Source organism: Eleutherodactylus coqui, chromosome 7 (assembly GCF_035609145.1).
Source record: "Eleutherodactylus coqui strain aEleCoq1 chromosome 7, aEleCoq1.hap1, whole genome shotgun sequence".
Lineage (NCBI taxonomy): Eukaryota > Metazoa > Chordata > Amphibia > Anura > Eleutherodactylidae > Eleutherodactylus > Eleutherodactylus coqui.
Window position 1 is genome coordinate 112,555,135 of NC_089843.1, and position 21,773 is coordinate 112,576,907.

At 41.5% G+C, this 21,773-nt stretch overlaps 1 protein-coding gene across 2 annotated transcripts in view; it reads left to right on the forward strand.

Moving 5' to 3' along the window:
• Positions 1–21,773, forward strand: part of SH3RF1 (SH3 domain containing ring finger 1) — a 158,803-nt gene that overhangs the window by 99,716 nt on the left and 37,314 nt on the right. For both annotated transcript variants that reach the window (XM_066573544.1, XM_066573545.1), the window contains exons 4-5: positions 2,609–2,704; positions 15,799–16,095. In XM_066573544.1, the coding sequence (XP_066429641.1) occupies positions 2,609–2,704; positions 15,799–16,095 (393 nt within the window). The remainder of the gene's footprint in view (positions 1–2,608; positions 2,705–15,798; positions 16,096–21,773) is intronic.

The following is a 21,773-nucleotide window of genomic DNA, read 5'->3' on the forward strand; positions in this document are numbered from 1 at the left end:
AATGCACAATGCACTGAAGCCGCAATCATTGAACCGCGATATAGCGAGGGATCACTGTACCTGCATTTGACCATGAATATGGTTATTGCCTGACTACAGTAAATATGCTTTGGGGAAGTGATATAGCAAGAAAGCCAACAGTTTTTTAGTTTTCTCATTTTCATACATGTATCCCACGGTCAGGACACGTCATGGTTTATTATATAGTCAGAGAATAAGCACACAAAATACCAAGGTTTCTGCAGTGTCATAGGGATTTCCTAGAGTTTTGTTCCTTTCAGTTGTGATGCTGCTTAAGATGTAGGTAAATAACAACATATCCAATGTAACCTACACAATGTGATCTGTATAAAATCTTCATTGACAGAAAGGTAACTTCAGTGTATCATGTACACATCGCTGCTTGATTTTTTTTTTAGCATTAATTTGAGGTTGTAAACTATTGATGGCCCAAACTTAGCATAGGTCATTAATATTATATTGGCAGCAAGTCTGCTGACAAGGAATCAGCTGTTCACTAGGCCAGTGTCCTTGTGCACATAGCTGATTTCTGTAGGAATCAGACAGCTCTGTTCTCACTGCAGTGGTCAGGCTTGGTATTATATGCATTCACTTCAATGTGAACTTTGCATGTAGTACCAAGTCTGGCCACAGCAGTGTGAACAGAACTGTGTGCTTCCTGCAGAAATCAGTTCTGTGAACAAATGCATCAGCCAGAGAACAGCTGATCAGCAGGGGTAATGGGCAATAGACCCCACCGATCTAGTATTGATGGCCCACCATAAGGACAACCACTTGTCTAAAAGCTTGGTCTCATGCAGAGGACCATATTTGAAATCTGTATCTCCCTAATACTTAAGTCATTGCCGGTAACCTACAATGTGCCCATATTCTACCTCTGTGCACCTTTGGTTACACAGAGGTAGAGTATGGGCACATTGTCGATTTGGTGTTAAAAAAAAATTGTGGCGTGCTACAATGCATACCATATTGTGGAGGTGTTCTTCCCTAATGGTATTGCTTCTAGGGTAGAATGTAATACCACGCAGTGTGCAATGCAGGTTTGTCAATTGCATGAGGACTGAATATAACAAGGGTAAATGGTTTTTCAAACGCCAAAGCTACTGGGTAAATTAGAAAGCTTGCTAATATAATGAATTGGGGTAGTCTTCAGTATTTTTTACATGTAGCTCGTAATATGGAAAGGATCAAATTATAATCCAAAATACTGTAGTAAGTTGTCAATGACCAAAGTGAATGTTAAATTCTAATTATTATTGCCATGAGCATGTTCGTTAATTTGCATTGCAGCCTGAAGACCCTACATTTATTCCAGCATGGACCCAAATAACCGACACATGTGAATAAACTGGATGGGATCCAATTGACTGTTGGACTACATTAGGGCCTATTAGGGAGGTTGGGAAATCATCACTTTCTCACTGTGTTTGTTCCACATGGTGAATAATGTTCAGTTGACCCAGTTGGCACATTTCACTAGTGACGTCATGTAGTGCGTGTGTAGCTGCTTGGTAAGAGGTTTATGTTTTGGGCACTGTCTACTGTAGTCTTGCAGCCACATCTTTGTGCCGGATTGCTAGCCATAAATGTTAGTCTGTGATACAAATGGAACACGCATCGAGAAAAAGGTCATACTAGAATAGATATTTGCCTTAATTTGAATAAACCTTAACATGTAACATTGTATAGTGAGAAATAGTATTATATGGCCCCAAATGTTCTATTCTAAACTTATAATAACACAGAGTTTGTTAATCAATAACTGTTCTGATCAATGTGAAGGATTTCCTTAAAACAGAACTGATGGGTTTTAGTATCACAGACTTAATGATCATCATTTCTGCTGCTAAAATCATTGGGATCTTTAAGGGGTTTTTCCAAACTTTCGAAAGGGTCGGATATGCATTTTGCTAAAAATAACAAAAATAGGCATATATTCAGCCTTCAAACTCCTTGTAGCTCCCATGCCAACAATTCCATGCACTGTAGTTATGCCCTTTGTTTATTGGTCACATTGATAATATATTCCCCGTTATACATGTGTTTTTGCTTTCCGTTTTATTGGATTTTATTATTATAGCTCAAGCTATGCTTCACAGTGTTTGTCAGGTATTATTGAACAATATTAGCAGCTAAGCTGTACATATGGTAATAGCTTAAATGTGTCACTGCAAAAACTACAACTCTATACGTTTTGCCACTTTTCTGGTGGGAGTGAATAATTTATGTAGAAAGGTAAGACTAAGTCATTTTCTAGGTTTGACCTAGAGACCAAATATTTTCCTTCCGAAGGAAGAGATTTGTGAGTAGTAGATTTGCACCTTCCGCACTTCTTCACCCAAGGAGAAATTCTATATTCGAGCATTCCTGGATTCCCAACCTGCAAGAAACCTAAGAGCAGTATAGCTCCAGAAAGTTCGAAGCCTGGAGCAGATGTAAACTTCATTATAGGTGTATGGATTACCAGTTTCTAGTTACCTCACACGTCTACCACTGTTTAGCTCCTAGGTGAGCCTATATGGATTACGTGGTGACATTATGTCAAATGTCTGCAGCGTGCTGATATAATTTTTACGTGTCTCTACAGGATGACATTCTCACGGTGATCCGCAGAGTGGATGAAAACTGGGCAGAAGGAATGCTGGGAGACAAAATAGGAATTTTTCCGATTTCCTATGTGGAGGTAAGTAATACACCCTGGATAATAGAAAAATGAACTGGTTTCTAGGAATGAGTCATGAACCCTGTTTTCACATAACCCCGTAGCATTTATGTCTTCGTATGTGCCTATAACATCTTGGCCTATTGACTTTGACTATATTAATAAACCACATGTGCTGTCTTGTCTGCATCAGTCATAGACTATGTTGAAGTCATTGTGAGTTACTAGTTCATGGTTACCACAACTGTTGCAGAAAATGAATTCCTTTTGTATTGTCATTGAGAAGGTATGTTAGTACAGACTTTGTTTTTTCAGGTCTGCTAAGTGCTCACTTTGCTATGGCTGATGGATATAGACATATTTGCCTCATAAGTCATTATACTGGCGGGTTTTAGTATAAGCACAGATGATTCTACGGTATTTGTGCTACGTCCATGTAAGAAATTATACATGCACAACTGAGAACTCTTATTTTGTAAGATTTTCCTAAAATTACTCACAGTAGTCAAAAAGAACAACTTGTAGGTTATTATTCCCCTAAGCCTCCTTCTCATAAATCACTACTTGTTCTGGCATGTTTTCCAACATGTTTTGTACGTTTTATGTTGCCTGAGTAGTAGTGAACAAAGACAGGCCAGTGAGACACACAGCGAGATTATTCGGTCAGACAGACCTCTTCTAGAGGCGTTGTCTCATCACTGACGGCCCCTTTCAGAATGCAGCCACTGCACGGGTCATGTAATATTACATGGCTGCCCTTGCAATACAGGGACGGCTTATTTTTTGGTTCTTAAAAGTTTGTCAACCCTTTAGAATTTTGCGTATTTTTCCTTGGATTTGACGTACTGTAAGTCCACTAGAACAGGAGCCGTGTGTACAGAGCTTCTATATTATTTTGGCCTGCAGAAAGGCCAATGTAAACTTGTCCCAAATTAAGGACCCTCTTTTATGATGTCCATGTGCCTTAATAGTGTACATGGGCAGGGCTTGTCTTCATGAGACAATCCCTTTACGTTAGGACATTGATTAGATACCCAAATAGGGTGACCTTGTTTAGCAATAGCATCCACTGAATGGCCCGAAAACTGCATGACTAGGGGGCCGTAATAAAGCATACAAGGGAGGAGCGGTTTTGTTCTTTAAAATGTTGTTAATTAGACATTCAGGGCTGCCTTCAGAGAGTGTTATTACTAGATGCCCTTAGCTCTGTGTTCACACTTGCATAATGTCTTTCGTTTCTAATAGAAGCCATGACACTTTAACAAATCCGCCATCTTCTCAGGCCACTTTGGCTGTATTGGGTTTGGGGTCCGAAATTGTTACTGGTGAGAATGGTGACCTGTTGTAAGAAGTTTGCCGTGTTGACATGATAGATTTGGTAGGATAGGAAGTCTTCACCTTTAATACAGTTATCTGTTAGACATATTACTATGCATTTAGTGCTTATACCAAACCATTCAGTTATAAATGACATGTGCTTATGCAGTAGCCGAGTGCACACCCTCTGTATGGAGACAGCGGGGAACAAGTGGGTTTTCAACGGTGGCTCTGCTGCCCCTACCCAGAGGGTCATGACACAGCCTGGTTTGGTTAAGCATAGTGGTATAAGTTCTAACAGCAATTAGGAATGCGGTAATTTGAATGTTCATGTGACGCCGGTACCTTTTTACTGAAATGTCCTGGTGACAGCGAAATAAGAGTCCAGACCAGATCGGATCAAGTAAACCGAAGGTACACAGTTTACTCAATTCCTGCAACAAACTTCCATAAACAGTTCATACTTTGCAAATCTTGAGACATGTATTTTAACAGTTCTCTTAATCAATTCAGAATCACTTCTACTTGTTTCTACTCTCTTCCACGTGAACACAATACACCCGCCAGTCTGTTATCTGGAGGGGGGTAACTTTGAATGGTTATTTACGAAGGGAAGGTGAATCTGATGCAGAATTGCCTGGCACAGGGGCAAGTTGCACTCACGTTTAGAAAGTCTCTCTTGTCTGACTCAGCGGCCACAGGCTTGCCTTGACCTCTGTGTACAGGGTGGAAGAAGGCTCCGTTTCTATTCCTGCTGCTAACACACTTCTTCCGCATTGACTTGCATCCTAAACAGTCCTTCACCTCCTGACCTCTGGTAACCTTCTTTTTGTGTCAGCAGCTCTTTAATATGCAGTCTCTCTCACTCCCTCTCTCAGGCTCGCTCACTCTCTCTCCTTCGTTCTCTTTCTTCAACTACTGACTCCGCCCTCCTTTTGCCATGCCCACCCTCAACACACGTAACGCCGAACACGTTAGGGAGACAGAGGCGTGGACACACTTAAGTTTGGTGAAACAAACACCAGACCTACAGACATACAGTTCGCCCGGGGAAGACAAACAAGCAATGTGAAGGCCCTAACTCTGGGCTACTACACTTACAGATACGAAGTTTGTAATGTACCAAACCTTGTGTAGCGCAATATGTTGTCAGTAGTACAGTTGCTGCTTGCAGCAATGTTGAAGGTTAAGCCCCAATCTGGAGTCATGCCATCACCTTTTGCAAGAAGCGTATTTGTTATTTGTCTCAATGTAATTAACAAAATTACATGGATGAATTAGCTTTAAAGGGTTTTTTTAATTGCACTTTTACTGTTGATGATTAATTTTCAGGATAGGTCATCAATAGTTGATCGCCAGCCAGCTTTCAGTGCAGCCAGAGCTGCAAGCAGATAGCTCTATCCAAATTCAATGGGAACTGTGCCTGCAGTATCAACCCGAGCTACTGCAATGTTGACAGCACTATCTGCACTGACAGCTGGCCTGGTAAACAGCTGATCAGCGGTGATCCCGAAAGACGGACCCCCGATAATCAACTGAGGACAGGTCATGAGCAGTAAGAGTCCTCGACATCCCTTTTAAGAGGTATTATGGTGGAAGTAAAAAGTAAACGTTTATTTTGTTGTATAATGAAAGGTTATATCATTTTCCAGTAAACTTTCTGTATCAATTCCTCTTAGTTTTTAAGATCTCTGCTTGCTGTATTCAGTTATTCTTAATTATTTACTTCCAGTGGATAAAGCTAGGGCTACACAGCAACACGTCACACATGCATAAAAGTCATGCAGCAAAAAAAGTTGTGCAAACGGTCTGTCACTTGATGTTGCATGATTGTTTTTTTCAGTTAAAAAATGGCCAAATCACACAAAAATTGCATGCAACTTACATGTCTAGGCTGGAAAAAGTCGCATATGAGTTACCACCAAAATCCAAGCGACATTGCATGTGACATGTCACTCCACACATGTCGCCGTGTACCCCTAGCTCTGGTCATGTGATAGACACAAAGATGCTACCTTCCATTGCTCAGATATCTGATGGAACTTTAGTGAGCCGACTACTACTGTGTATCCATCACATGACCAGGAAAGACTAGTAAACAGTAAGGTTTCTATTCATTGACTACAGGGATGTGGAACACCATGTTGAGTTGATGCAGAAACTATTTTGGAAAATCGCATGAATGTATTTTATTTGCAGAATAAACCACACGACTTGATGAGGAATGGGAATCTATGGGAATAGCTGTAAAATATACAGACTGTCAAGTCTGTCACAGTGTGTTATCTGTGGCTTCCAATAGCATCTCATGTAAATCAATTGTGTTGTTTTACCTTAGTGAGCGAACATGGTGCATAAAAGAAAAAATAATAATTTAAAAAATTGAGCTCTGCTACATCTGTACATAAACATTCTTCAATACTCCTACATGTATTTCAATAGCATGCAGTACAGTAGTTGTAGAACACTTTAATGGTTGAAATTCTAAAAAGACTCCTAGAAATCTAGGTATGTAACTAAAGCTCGGAGCAATTTTTCTACCCAGAAAAAAACTTTCAAACTTGGCAGGAAGTGTAATAAATCACTTGTATAGACCAATTATGTTGATCTGTTTAGTATAATTCATAAGGCTTCCTGTTTACATGGAGGATTTTATTGGTGCTGAAGAACTGCATATTAAAAATAATTGGTCCTTCTATGAAGAGTGCCACAAATCCGAGCTGGTGTTCTTTATGGTAAGGGTATGCTGTCACCTGCATACAGCTTCCTTGTATAAAGAGCAATGCCCTAAGCTAGTTTACGGAGAGAAACAAATAAGTTGACAAAGTTGTTAATAATAGTTCCTGTTAATGCGTATTCAGTGTTGTGTGTCTTAAGAGAATTCGTGAAGTTGAAGGGTATGTACATGTTTCCTGTCATTCTTATTGCTCTAGTGCATTAAAAATGAAAACTTTAAAATTAGTTAAAAATATCCTATTATTTGGTGTTTACAGCCCGTTCGCAGACCGGAGTGGAGTGTTCCCCGCTCAGTTGCAATCCCAGCTACTTGCCTGTGCAGGGAGCTGCAGCCGCCGTGTTAATCTGCACAGCGGTTGGCCGGTGTACCGCTATGCAGGAGGAAAGGTACCTTTACAAGGTTCAGATAGTCACTCAAAAAAGTAGTTGAAGCCTACAAACGACAGTAATTCATTTGCATTTACATAAAGCAAAACTTGCTTGTAGGTTGTTATGAACAACTGTGACTTTACACCAGACAAGTTTTGTGTAAGTAGCGACCATTTTTTTGGTAAGTTGAAGCGAAATGACTAGTGACCTAAACACAGTGAAGGGGAAGAAATGCTGTGTCCTTCATTTTTCGGACTAGTGTGGGTCAGAGAGGTTGAACCCCCACTGTTTATTAATGGATGGCATATTTTACCAGTATGAAAACCACTTTAACGGACAAATGATTTATCAAGTAAACACCTGCTAAACCACACGGCCACTAAAAATCAATTTGCAAACTACACCAAATGCTGCGTTTGGCGTGGTTTTTGTCCTCTTTGTGGTCACTCCATGTAGACTTACCCTTAGGCCTGGTTCACATCGGCATTCTTCATTTTGGTTGTTCTACTTGGTTATAGGAGCAGAACAATGAAAGTGAATGGGGTGCTGAATTCATCATATGCTGGACACCAATTATGCCCAATGGACCCCATTGACTATAATTTGGGTCTCTGGGTTTCCATGAAGGTTTTTGGAATTTTACTTGATTTTTTGGTCTCTTTTTGACTAGATCTGTGGTTGTGGCTCCTGTCCGAGCCTGTGACACAGATGTGATTGAGGCTAGTGTTCAGTTTGCCAATGACACTATACTATCCAAACAGATGTTTGCAAGATAAATGGAGGGAAATACCAGCTGAATTGTATCGGATGTTAGTAGAAAGTATTCCTCAGAGAGTATCCGATAACATTAGAACCAAAGGAGACCCCGCTAAGTATTAACCTATGTAAATAAATACTACTTTTGATTATTGCTCAGTTGTCCCATTACTTTTGGCAGAATAGTGTATCTCAATATTTGATCCCCATGACAGATCTTTTTGTACAGTATATGCAGAGACAGCCATACTGTGTATTCTGCTATACACACCCAGCCATACAGCCTGCTATTCTGACAAGCTGTGTATTTAGAGCTCTATATAAGTAGCACATGTGTGGTTCATCTGTACCGCTTTTTATATGCTTGGGTTTGTCCATTTAGTATGATGTATGGGAAAGTATATCCATACCAGTTCACATGCTCCACAATGCATGGTTCCCATGATTTTGTCTTAGGAGCTGAATAATTGGACTGCTGTCACTGTCAAAGTTATTGACGAAAAGTGAATAATTGTTCAGGCCATAGAACCCTATTAAGTTTATTGTTTGGCTTACAGCCAGCTACTTAGAAGCCCTAAAAAAAACTGTTGAATTGCTCTTTGCTTGCTATCGGCAGTGCCAGGGTGCTGCTGACAATTTTGCTATGTGTGACTAAAGGCCTATTTACACACACAGATATCTTTCAAAAGATTGAAAGGTTAGCAACTGTTTTGCATAAAGTACTAATAGGCACTAATTGCCATTAGTACTTTATCAGCTTAATTTGCATGCAAATAAGCTTCTGGGAACTCTTGCAGAACTCAGCAGGAGGTCTGAGCTTTGTAATTAGCTCCATTCTTCAGCCTTGGAGAATTCAGCACCATAGACAGCAGACAGTGTGCCGCCTGCTTATCAGCTGTTCTGCTGAAAAACTATTTTCAAGCAGAACTGAAAACTGTCATTTTGCTGAACAGTGAAAGATGGGCACATTTAGACACAACGATTATCTCTCAAGACTGCTTTTGAGCGAATTTTGAGTGATAATTGTTGTGTCTAAATGGGCCTTTACAGCTCATGACCCTGGGTAGTGTTTTACTGCGTATTACGCGGGGAATGGAGTCATTAAAAGTCAGTGGACTTTCATTGATCCATGCACATGAGTGGGTAGACATGCATGAGAAATAGATGGCAGCATGCTCTTTTTCTTGGCGCACTTTGTAGCGTGAGCCCTATACTTTTGTATGGGCAGCGTATGCAAACGCTGTTTATACACAATACATTGCGTATAGGTGGCAATTCATACGCAACCCTGCTATGAAATAGAGCGGCGAATTTTTAAAAAGTCACACTGCACATGACTGTGTGCGTGTGTAGTGGCCTAGAACACCATCCTTGTCCCCTCCATAAATGTCATACATGCACTATGCAAGGCTTGTCTTGTCATATCCAGTGTGGTGTTGCACAGCTGCAGCGCTTGAGAGGCTAACTCCAGTAAAATCATTGCATGTAAATGTATCAGTCGGTCATGTCATTTGGTATAAATGAAGGTATAAATAGAAGTGCTTGAGAATGAGAAAAGGGTTCCATCGTCAGAGAGTTCCAAGGGCAGACTACCTAACACAGAGCCACATGGAAGCACCTTCAGCTTCCTTGTGGTGAAGATAGAGGAGAGGGAGTGATATCCCATGGCGACTGAAATCTGGATGTGAGGGGAGTGAGTCTCAAAACCATAAGAGAGAGCATTCCTAAGTAATTCTGTACAGAGAGACACATCGTAAAGGTACTAATTCAAAGTACAAGTTGTTCCTGCGCGGCCGTCCAAAGTTAAGATCACCGCGTAGAAGTATGCTACCAGTCACACCCATGTGTCTCCAGTGCTGGGTGCTGATGCTAATCCTTTGAAGGGGTTGTCCCGCGAAACAAAGTTGGGGTATACACTTCTGTATGGCCATATTAATGCACTTAATAGTGCAAGTACATTGTGCATTAATTATGAGCCATACAGAAGTTATTCACTTACCTGTTCCGTTGCTAGCGTCCTCGTCTCCATGGTGCCGTCTAATTTTCAGCGTCTAATCGCCCGATTAGACGCGCTTGCGCAGTCCGGTCTTCTCCCTTCTGAATGGGGCCGCTCGTGCCAGAGAGCTGCTCCTCGTAGCTCCGCCCCGTCACGTGTGCCGATTCCAGCCAATCAGGAGGCTGGAATCGGCAATGGACCGCACAGAAGACCTGCGGTCCACTGAGGGTGAAGATCCCGGCGGCCATCTTCGCAAGGTAAGTAAGAAGTCACCAGAGCGCGGGGATTCGGGTAAGTACTATCCGTTTTTTTTTAAAAACCCCTGCATCGGGTTTGTCTCGCGCCGAACGGGGGGGGCTATTGAAAAAAAAAAAAAACCTGTTTCGGCACGGGACAACCCCTTTAAGTAAATAATTGCTGCTAGAGTGTCCTACCCCCTTTCCTCCTTCGGTGTGCTCTCAGTCCAGGAGCGGTACCTGACAGATAACGTGGACTGTAGGACCGGCTTTATCCTGTGTATCCTCTTTGATCTCTGAGCTCTGTTCTACTTTTACTGTGAAGAATTGTTACCTGCATTTCTGTGAATAATTGTTTGCCAAAGTTTATTGCAAGTTAAGTTAAACAGGGCCCTAACCGTTCCTAGGGACCCGAGGTTACTATACACAAGTGTCTGTGATTATTCTCCGCCGTGTATCATACCGGTGTGTGGGAATGGTGGCGTCATGCATGATAGCTACTACCCCCATCGTCCCGTTTATTGGCATGCCCTATCCTAGGGGTGTCGAAGGTGGCCTGCAATCCATCTCTGGCCTTGTCTACGTGTCATCCCTCAGGGACCAGAGCCTGGTAAGTGCCGCCGTGACAAGCCAACACTTAACCCTCCCAGCTCTTCACGTTTGTCAAGTGTCCGGGGGAACCCCTCTGGGGTGTTGCACGTGAGATCGGTTGGCATGCGCAGTACACCCACTGTCCATACACACTCTGCCGGCAGAACCAGCATCACAAGCCTCAGTAAAAGTCTCTCCAACGTTTAACCGAAATGCCCGTGGACAGGAGCCCTAAATAAAATCTCTATATTTTGGCCATCGGTGTGTATAGATGAGGCTTGGGGTTAACAAAGGCAGTGGAAGACACACAAGCATATTCTAGAGATGAGTAAAAGTATCATCAGAGTGCAATGTATGTTGTGTTTGTGACCCGGGACATCCGAATCTCCTATTGGTGATTACATTCTACAGGAACGAGTTAAGTAAAATAAGATGGCTGACGGTGATCACAGTCCTTTCAGACATCTGGATTGTGCTTATTAAATTCATACAGAACCCAACGTGGCTCTCTAGCAGGTTGCACATATGGAGTGAGCGTAATTCCTCTAAGCGGAGCTTTTCCACCTTAGTTAATGCTTCGTGAGCCAAAGTAAACTAAAAGCATTATTACTTGTATTAGGAAAAGTAATTGCCCCAATAAAACTTTTTTTTCAAAGGGAAGGAGGGGGTGAGGTAAGCTGGAATGGGCTGAACTGGAAACCTGCAAAACCTTGGCAAGTGCTCACTGTCCATTTCCATTGTCGGTGATGGTCCCCTCAGCTAAGAGGTGATTAGCTCAGCAGTTGGACCATTTATTTCAGTTATGAAGGAGCTCTTCTCCTGCTGAGAGCAGATGTTCGTTAGTGTTGTACGCTGATAATGCTCTGCTAGGAGTATAAAAATGACAATATTACACACTTTTCCCACTTAATCTTTATTTTTAACTAAAGTGAGGACTGACAGGTAGAAAAGTTAAGTGTCAGCCTGGGGTTCACCGGAGGAAATGATTCTGAGGTCCCGGACTCCATTTATGTAAAACATTTAGGGTGCTTTCACATGGGATGGAATATTCCATAGGATGCTGCAGGATATTCCGCTGACAAAATCTGCACCAAAATCCGCCAGTCTAAATGCAGATTTTCCTGCAGAATTCTGCTATTTTCAATTCCAGATCAGAATCCACACATTAGATATGCAGATTTTGGTGCAGATGTTTAACATGCAGAATATTCGTTGCCGTGAGGAAGAGCCCTTACTCGCCCACTTATAATTGCATCATACTCTTTGCTGCTGTTCTTGCTCCCAGGACATATACAGTACTGTGCAAAGGTTTTAGGCAGGTGTGGAAAAATCCTGCAGCGTTAGAATGCTTTCAAAAATTAAAACTGTTTTTAATAATTTATCTCTGTAAAAAATGTCTATAAAATACAAAGGGAATGAACAAAAGCAAAATGTAAATTGCATCAATATTTGGTGTAAGTATCCTTTGCATTCAATACAGCATCAATTCTTCTAGATACACTCGCACACCCTTTTTGAAGGAACTCAGCAGGGAGGTTCTTCCAAACATCTTGGAGAACTAACCATAGATCTTTTGTGGATGTAGCTCGCTCAAATTCTTCCGTCTCTTCATGTAATCCCAGACAGACTGGATGATGCGAAGATCAGGGCTCTGTGGGTACCATATCATCACTTCCAGGACTCCTTATTATTCTTTACGATGAAGATAGTTCTTAATGACATTGGCTGTGTGTTTGGGGTTGTTGTCTGGCTGCAGAATAAATTTGTAGACAATCGGATGCCTTCGATTTTTTTTTTTTAAAACATTTTTACTTTGCAGCATTTTTTCCACACCTGCCTTTAAAACTTTTTCACAGTACTGTATATATCATCGAGTTCCAATAGGTTACGTGGTAATCTTCGCAAGAGGTAGACGGTCATGGCAATGAATTGGATGCCTTTGTGGTTGCCTTTTGTGGGACTTTCGGGACCCAGTACTTGTCAGAAACATTTTTTTACCACCTGATTTGAGACTGTGTTGATTTATGCATCAGTTCACCAGCTATTAAGATGCATTGGCCTACCTCCTCTAATTCACACGGGCATTTCTTGTCTGGAGGTATTTTGGATTAAGATTTTCCCATTTCTCATGTTGTTAGAAATTAAGTAAACTCCGTTATTGATTTTTGTTAAAACAAAATCTTTTCCGTTCCTTATTTCTGTTGCCCCCTGATAGTCGCAGCCGTGGCTCAGCCTGTACATGCCCCCTGTATACCCATACATTGCATAGCTCCATATAGCAATAACATGAACTCATCATGTGGCCACTTCATCCAATGGATCCAATATTATATCTGTATAGCCTCACTATACCCTTAGCGGCTGCGTTGCAAGGTCATATAGACACTGTGCTTTGTATAATGTATGGAGATAGGCGGTTAGTCTTGTGTAGGCTGAGCCGCAGCGTTTGCATATGGCTGTGGCCAACCAGGAGATGCAGTCGAATATAAAGAAAAATTGATCCTATGCAGATTGAAAATCTCAGTCTTGGCACGGAAAAAAAGAACTGATACAACATTTGTACGGCATAGGAAATGTTTGTTGGATTATTAGCGGTAAGAAGTGGTGATAATCCAGTTGCCATCCAATAAACATTCCCAGTATATTGCGATCAGCTGGAAACAATCATTTTGTAACAACATACAGATTATACCAGTATGGACTTGTCAATGACTATTGGCTGAATTATCTGTTCTCTATTGTCCACATGAGTCATAATATAACTGGATGAGGTTTGCCTGTTTTGTCCTATTAAATTACCATCATCACACGCAATGTCAAGTGTTATTTCGTCTATCCCCGGATTAAGCTGTTCCCGTTTATGCTCGATAGTAGAAGTTTTTACCGTAGAAAATTCTGAGCTCTTGAATCTGTTGTCCGCTAAATAACCCTAGGCAGTTTAATATTTTAGCATGCATGCGTGGCTAATTAACTAGATAAGGGGACATATGGTCGTGTTTTGTAGCCATCTTTCTAGCGTGCCTCCCAGAATGATGAGCTGTGGACCTGGATCCTGCGCTCCCATGAGTATAGGAATACTTGTCTTTGCCCAGGAATCAGCATGCAGTTCTCTCTTTGTCTAACAATTTTAAGAGGTAAACAAATATCTTAATTAAATGGAAAAAGAAGCCTAGAGGAAGAGTGACAAAACTCGAGGGTAATCGTTCTCACTTTGCTTAATTGCTCTCCCTCATCAGGCTGTTTTTATTAAATGAGCCACAGAGAATTGTGTTGGAATCAAAAGCATCTTTTGTTTCGACGCCGTCATCTTTGTTGCAAAACTTGTCCCATGACTTAGATTCCTTCTTGAATCTGAAAAACAATATCTTACCGTTCCTTCATGCTCCAATGGTTACTCTTCAAATTACCCTTTATTCCACGATTATTAAATAAACAGTTATTAGACGGATTTTTGGCTCTGCTGATTGAGAAATTATGCGCATGCATTGTATTTGTAGAACTGTTTTCCAATGCAAATAACCAAAATATAAAGTGCTCCTCAAAGACTAAGAAGATAGGAGGAAAGACATCTAGCACAGTGTAACGAAAGAGGTGAAAACAGAAAGTGCAAGTAGGAGAAGGTAGATGTCACGTATGTCCTGCCCTATCAAGGAAAACGACCAAATGATTCAGAAACGGGACAGGGACAAACTGAATGATGTGTGGACAACAGGGTTTTATTTAGGTTGCTAGACCTCTGAGACAAGGTAATTGACAAAGGTAGAAACAAAGGGGAGTCCTAGGATCTTTATCTAAACTTTCCTGACTACACCTACTAATAAAGCGGGGCACCTGCTTCAAAAAGGGCAACCCCACATCTGGAATCTAAACTGATTCCCTGCATGTCCCTAGGTGTAATATGAAGGAAATGAAATGAATAAGGACAGTTACTTATATGAATAAGCAGAGGTCAGAGTACAAGAGCAACAGTAGTCCGAAGTAAAGAGTAGCAGACAGTCCAAAATCCACAAGGGAGGGTACTGCCAGAAACACTTAGAAGCACAAAGGCTAAAACACCTTACCAGAGAACAGGACCAGTATACAAATGTATTACCAGCATCCTCTGTAAAGAGGAGCCTGAAGAAATACCCTAAGGCCTCATGTCCACGGGGAAAATCGGGCCCGCTACGGATTCTACATGGAGAATCTGCAGCGGGTCCCTCCTGCCCCGCGGACATGAGCGCTGAATATACGAATAAATATGAATTTACCTATCCGTAGCGGGCGGCGAAGCTCTGCTCTTCCTCACGGCCGGATCTTCTTTTTCGGCCGGCGGATGAATTCCTCACGCCGGCGGCACGTCGCCGGCACGTCGTCGACGTGCCGCGCGCATGCGCCGGGCACATCCGCCGAGCCGAAGCAAGGGAGATGCGGCCGTGAGGAAGAGAAGAGCTTCCCGGCCCGCTGCGGGTGAGTAAATGCTTTTAATTCCTATTTTAGGTCTCCCGCGGATCCGGACGGCTTCCATAGGCTTCAATAGAAGCCCGCGGGAGCCGTCCCCGCGGGAGACCCGCACGAAAATGGAGCATGGTCCAGATTTTTTCATGCTCCATTTTTTTTTAAATCCCTTTTATTGACGATCCGCGGGTATTTATCTACCCCGCGGGTGGTCAATGCATCCCTATGGGGCGCGGATCCGCGTGCAGGTAATCCGCTGCGGATCCTAAATCATATTTTCCCCGTGGACATGAGCCCTAAGCAAGCCCCACTGATCACTGGCCTTCAAAACCAAACCATTTTTCTTTGAGAAGAATATTTAATAGCGATTCTTGTAGTATTTCACATCCTTAATTCCTTAATGTTCTAAGAAATAATCCACAATTGTTATTTCAGGGAAAATACAAGTATTTACTAAAACAGACCTGTTGTATGTTAGCAGGAAATGTTGAGCACACCATGAATTAGAACCTCCAGTATCACTACCAACACATAGATGATAATGTGCTTGGTAAGTGCTCTTAGCAAGGTGAAAAAACTTCAACAGTCTAAAAAGTGTTTCGTGTTGTATATTTTATCATGTGTTTTTCTCTAATAGAAATGTGGACCTTCTAACTGTAAATCATATCTATTTTCAGTTTAACTCGGCAGCTAAGCAACTCATAGAGTTAGACAAGCCCTCGGGAGTGGACTCTGGAGAAGGAACTTCTGGGACAGCACATAGCAGCTCTTCCCAAAAGCACACAGATACCAAGAAGAACACCAAAAAACGTCACTCCTTTACCTCCCTCACCATGTCTAACAAGTCATCGCAGTCTGTCCAGAACCGTCACTCCATGGAGATCAGTCCTCCTGTGCTGATCAGCTCCAGCAATCCCACAGCTGCTGCCAGGATCAGCGAGCTCTCCGGTCTATCCTGCAGCGCTCCTTCTCAGGTGAGGAACTGACACATCTTATATTCTGTGTCTCTGAATGTAATTTCCTTCTTGTCTCACTAAACTCAGTTATACATTTGAGGTAGTAGGCCTTATCCTCATAAGCTTCATGTTATTAAGATGCTAAGAAAGATTCATGAAATATGGACAGCACAAAAACGGCATCCATGTGTTGCCCTTTTTTTGCGTCTCAACTGATTTTGATGTGCAAGTTCAAAAAGCGCTATGTAGAGAATGTAGGAAGCGGTAGTGCCGTTTCCTGCATGAAACTCTGTGATCACGTGACTGCAGCCGACCTCTGGCATTTCAGAGCTTCAGGGTCACAATATGGGGTTGTCACACTATTGTCACACTAGGGGGATGTTTTCCCCTGTTACTTGGGTTCATATGAATAAAAGGTGAATTAAAAATTAAAATACAGTGTGAATGTTTCCCAGAGGGCTGATATGGCATGTGGGGGAGGAAGGGGGGGGTGTAGTTTAAAAAAAAAAAAAAAAAAAAGGTACAAAAATAAGTTTTAAAAAAATTACAGAATAAAATAAAAAATAGCTATGAAAAATAGAAAATGACCCTCCGCCACCAACATAAACTGTTGCCATATCCACCCAGTAATCCAAGATTACACAAATTATATATCAAAACTACCGAAACAAGACCTTTTCCTATATTTTATTTAATGTAATAATTTAAAAAATATATCAATTTTGAAAAATCTTTTTTTTTTTTTTTTCTTTTTGTACACATTACTCCTAATAAAATAAAGAGACAGAAAAAATGTTCAGTGAAAGGGCTCCTGCCTACAGATGGATATTTTCTGTGGAATCCGGTGGGCGTCCACACCCGGATTCGCAGCAAATGGCGCCCATAGCATGCTATGGGAAATCAATTCTTGCTACACACTTGCGAAACCAAATTGTGGTTTCTGCAAGAGGAGGAAAAATCGCAGCATGTTACATTTTTCCACGGATTCCACGCGGACGGCTTCCATTGCAATCAATGGAAGCCGTCCGATCCGGCGCCCGTCTGCAATGACTTTGCAGAAAGGTTGCTGAGTCCACAGCATCGCGAAGTGATGACACGGGAAAAGCAGGAGCCTGAAAAGAAAATCTGTACTGCGCCTGGAAGTACAGGTACTAAAAGTACAGGTACACGTGGATGCTCCCAGGGCCGGAATCAAGCGGCCAAAAGAGGTATTAAAATGTAGCCCTATATGTGACGAAAAAAAAAAAACACAGCAAAAATTATTTTGGTGGGCTAGAAAAAGAAAATGGGGTCATAAAACCACCTCATGGGTAAATCGCTAAAATGTTTCAGACCAAAAATAGAGCCTTGTCTGGCGCAGAGTGTAAGCTCTCGCTCACGACCTGAAGGTTGCAAGTTCAAACCCCGAATGGTTCTGGCTCACGGTTCAGTCAGCCTTCCATCCTTCCGAGGTCGGGAAAATTAGTACCCAGCTTGGTGGGGGTAATAAATAAAACATTTCCTGAAAGTTGCGCTGCATAATAAGTTGGCGCTATACAAATAACAAGATTTATTTATTTATTTAGATGATGATCGTAAGATCCTCCAACTTTCCCCACTGATTATATTGCTCCAACAGCTTCCCCCAATGATTGTCCTGTAATAATGGCTTTTACCCTTTAATTAGAATTAACAGCTGTCCTATTCTGTAACTGAATTAGAAGCCAGAACTCTAGTACATGCCTTGCCTTGCTGCTTCCTTCTATGTTATGTTTCCTCTTCTCTTAACTAGATTTTGTCTTTTAGTACGACTACTATGTAAAGGATATTACTAGCAAACCTTTTATGATAGAAAGCACATGGGAATGTTGCATTCTGTAATTACTTTATTACAAGTCCTTCTAATTTGTAACCTTTACAGATGAGTGATGTGCATTGTGATCACCTGAGAGACACGTATGCAAGGGGTTCTTTCATAGAGCAGATGCGTTCTTGTTACAAGGGTTTGTGCACACGGCACAATCCAATGCAGTTGTCAGCTTGGACCCCACTTCTAAAACCATGGCAGAGGTTTGCAGTACAGGCGAGCATTTCTGCTGCGTATTTTATCACAGACCTGTGAATGGATGGAATCCACGCGTGAAATTTCTGACATGATTTTATGCAGATTTGTGTTAAGAAGTGACATGTCATTTCTTAAAGCAGATCTGCAGCAGCAATTATGCACACAGAGTTTGCCCAATCACTAGCTAAATCTGCATGGAGAACTGTGGTAGTACATGTCATTTCTTAATGTAGAGCCACACAGAATTGTGTTGGAAATTCCACACATGTATTTTGCCTATTCGAAGGCTAAATCCACGTGTGGATCTCAGCAAAATACATAGCAGAAATACGCTGCTTAGCTGTGGATTACAACCACTGTTTTATATAGGCGGAAACCGCATGGAAAAATCAACATGGAATTTCCACAGATTTTCTGGTACCAGATACAGGAGATTCTGCTCCCTGTATCTGCCCATACATGGAACATGTCCAGCAACTGTTCAGTGCTTGTGCAGAAGTGGGCATGCAAGAGAAAGCCAAGGAAGAGGTCATGTGGCTAAAGATCCTCTTCAGTGCTTGTGCAGAAGTGGACATGCAAGAGAAAGCCAAGGAAGAGGTCATCTGGCTAAAGGTCCTTTTCAGTGCTTGTGCAGAAGTGGACATGCAAAAGAAAGCCAAGGAAGAGGTCATGTGGCTTAATTTAGGTCCTCTTGAGTGCTTGTGCAGAAGTGGACATGCAAGAGAAAGCCAAGGAAGAGGTCATGTGGCTAAAGGTCCTCTTACAATGGCGAACCTTCTGCCAGGAATGATCAGTAATAGACATTTTTGCAAGTCGAACAGGGCTTGTTTGGCTCCATTTACATGGAGCAATTAGCAGTCCTGTTTGTGCCCCAACGATGGTTCCTGTAATCATGTTCCATCATTGTTGGCAGCTCAGCCCTGTGTACCTAGGGTATGTACTACCGGCAGCAAATGATTTCTGATGCTGCATAACAGATCTTATTACTTAACAAATGAGCATTTGCTGATTTTGTTGGCTGATCACCAGCATCTTCATACAGACAGCTGATCGGATTGACAAATGTTCATCCGAACGTTCGTTCACCTGTAAAGACCCTTCAATCATGTGAACGCCATCATCTAACATTCTATAGATACGGAGACTACTGCTGTCCACAGATTTTATATTCTATCCCTAGGCAGCAGTGGCCCGTCCCGTGAACAGCTGGAGTACACAAATTCCCACTTTTATGTGACACCACATAGCAGTCTAACATTGACATTTTATTGTAAAGTGGCCAACTCCTTTAAATCCGTTATCTGTTGCTCTGCAGTGATCAATATCTGTAATGCCCCATGTCAGCAATATAATGCGGATGGGCTGCAGAGAGTTTTAGAACTAATAAAAAAGATAACTACCAAGAAGCGATAATTGTGTATAACAGCAAAACCTATATTTCCTTTATGTGAGGGGATTACTGTACATGAGTCATGGCTCGTTTCGGTGGCTTGTCCATTAGACTAGCTTATGTCTTGATGGGAATTTATTATCCTGTAGTGAGCCCAGCATATGAGGATATGGAAACCGGTGACTCACACAGTGATAAATGGTCTTCATAAGGAATTGTTTTCAAGGTTTTATACCTGAGAGCGATCCTGTAATTGTAATGTTCACAAATTTAGCTTTGTAACAGTGTATATATTTTTTATAGAGTCAGCAGGTAACTAACTATAGGGGCATGATGTGAATGCCAAGAGAGGAAGTTTTAAACAGTAAAATGTGTCTTTTTATAATAAATAGCTTTTTTTACTAACTTTTTAAACTAATTCTTGAAGATTACTGGAATGCCGTTGATATATAGTTAGAGGATATATAAAACTTGATGTAAAGGAAAAGTAATGTTGCTCGTAAGAATAAATCAGGTTGTTTTAATAGACAGACCCTATTACTTTAGGACGTTTTCCATTAGATAATAGATTTGATCTAGAATTAAACCTAATATGATGTTAAAGGGGTAGTAATGGCTTATCCTATCATGCAGTCTATCATACAAAACTCCAGCCATTCAGCTGTTCACTAGGCCACTGTGTTTGTGCACTGAGCTGATTTATACAGGAAGTAGACAGCTCTGTTTCAACTCCAATGCCTAGGCTTGATATTGCAGGCCAAATTCCCATTGGAATAGATTTTACTTACAATACCAAGCCTGGCCACTGCACTGGGAACAGAGCTGTCCGCTTCCTGCAGAAAAGCGGAGTGCACGAGTGCAGTGGTGCAGCAAACATCTGAATGACGATGGTCCCTGGTGCTGAACTCCCGCTAATCTACTACTGATGACCTGTTTTTAAGAAAGACCATCAGTAGTTTACAACTACTCAACTTCTTTAAAGCACATCTAATATGTGTTAATCACTCCATTTATTAGCTTTTTTCATATTGGAGTTGCGCTGCATAGTGATTATTTTTATTTTAGTTTTTGAACCTATTGCTTTTTATCATATATAATAAAATATATTATATTAAACATTTATTCTATATCCATCTATTATGAATACATACATTTATAATTAGATGCATCTTATTTATATCCAATAGATATACTAAGCATTGGTTATTTTTGCCAATGTTATATCTACCCTAGATTGTAAAGCAAAACATTATGAATTCAGAGAACAGCCGGTGATCTGCTGTCATGTTTAGAGGTAAAGCACATGTCCATGCAGTTCTGTAGGTTGAAACTGGAATATACCCTTGGGTAAATAAAGCGGTTGAATAACATCATTATATTACAAAATTGCTACGTGTGCAGTTCCTTAAAGGAGTGTTCTTAGACTAAAAAAAATATGGGCAAGGAAAGGCATCAAGTGAAAACATAACCCTACTGACCTGTTAAGTGTTTCTCCAAACTAGCACGGCTACCCTGTAACTGCCGCTCTAGTCCCAAAATCTCTGGCAGTGGTCATGTGCCATCCACTGTTCACGTGACTGCTTCAGCCAATCAAAGGCTATAGCGGTCATGTGCCGTTCATGGCAGTAATAACACTGAAGCCATTGATTGGTTGCAGCAGTCACATGAATAATGAATGGCATGTGATCACTGCAGGAGCTTCTGGTATCAAAGTGGTGGTGATGGGAGTGGTTGGTGTGTACCAGGGGGACATTTAACATGTTTTTTAACTCATTCATGTCACTGCTGATACAAAGAGCATGACAAAAATAGGATTCTGGTGCAAAAACCACAAGTAGGGGACTGGAGATGGAATGAATAAGTGGGGACAAATTTTATATTTAACCAGCGAGTGTGATACGTTTCGAGGCAATTTGCCTCTTTCCCAAACAGATCTGGATATGGAAGCAGATTCTTTAGATATAATAGTATCAGTAAAAGTCCAAGCAATGTTACCATTAGTGGCCAGCATGCAAGATCTATATCTTCAGTCTCCTGCTTGCGGTTTTGTGCCAGAATCCTGGTCTTTCACGCGCTTTGCTTCACACTCACTGACCTGTATGTAGCAGTTTGGCTTACAGTGTCACTAAGTTGGCCACACTTTCATGGTACACCACATAGTTATGACTATTTCCTGAACTCTTCTCTCAGAGCTCTGCACACCCTATATTTGCCTTCATGTTATTTCTGACACCATCACTCCATGTTTGTCATGGGACTCAA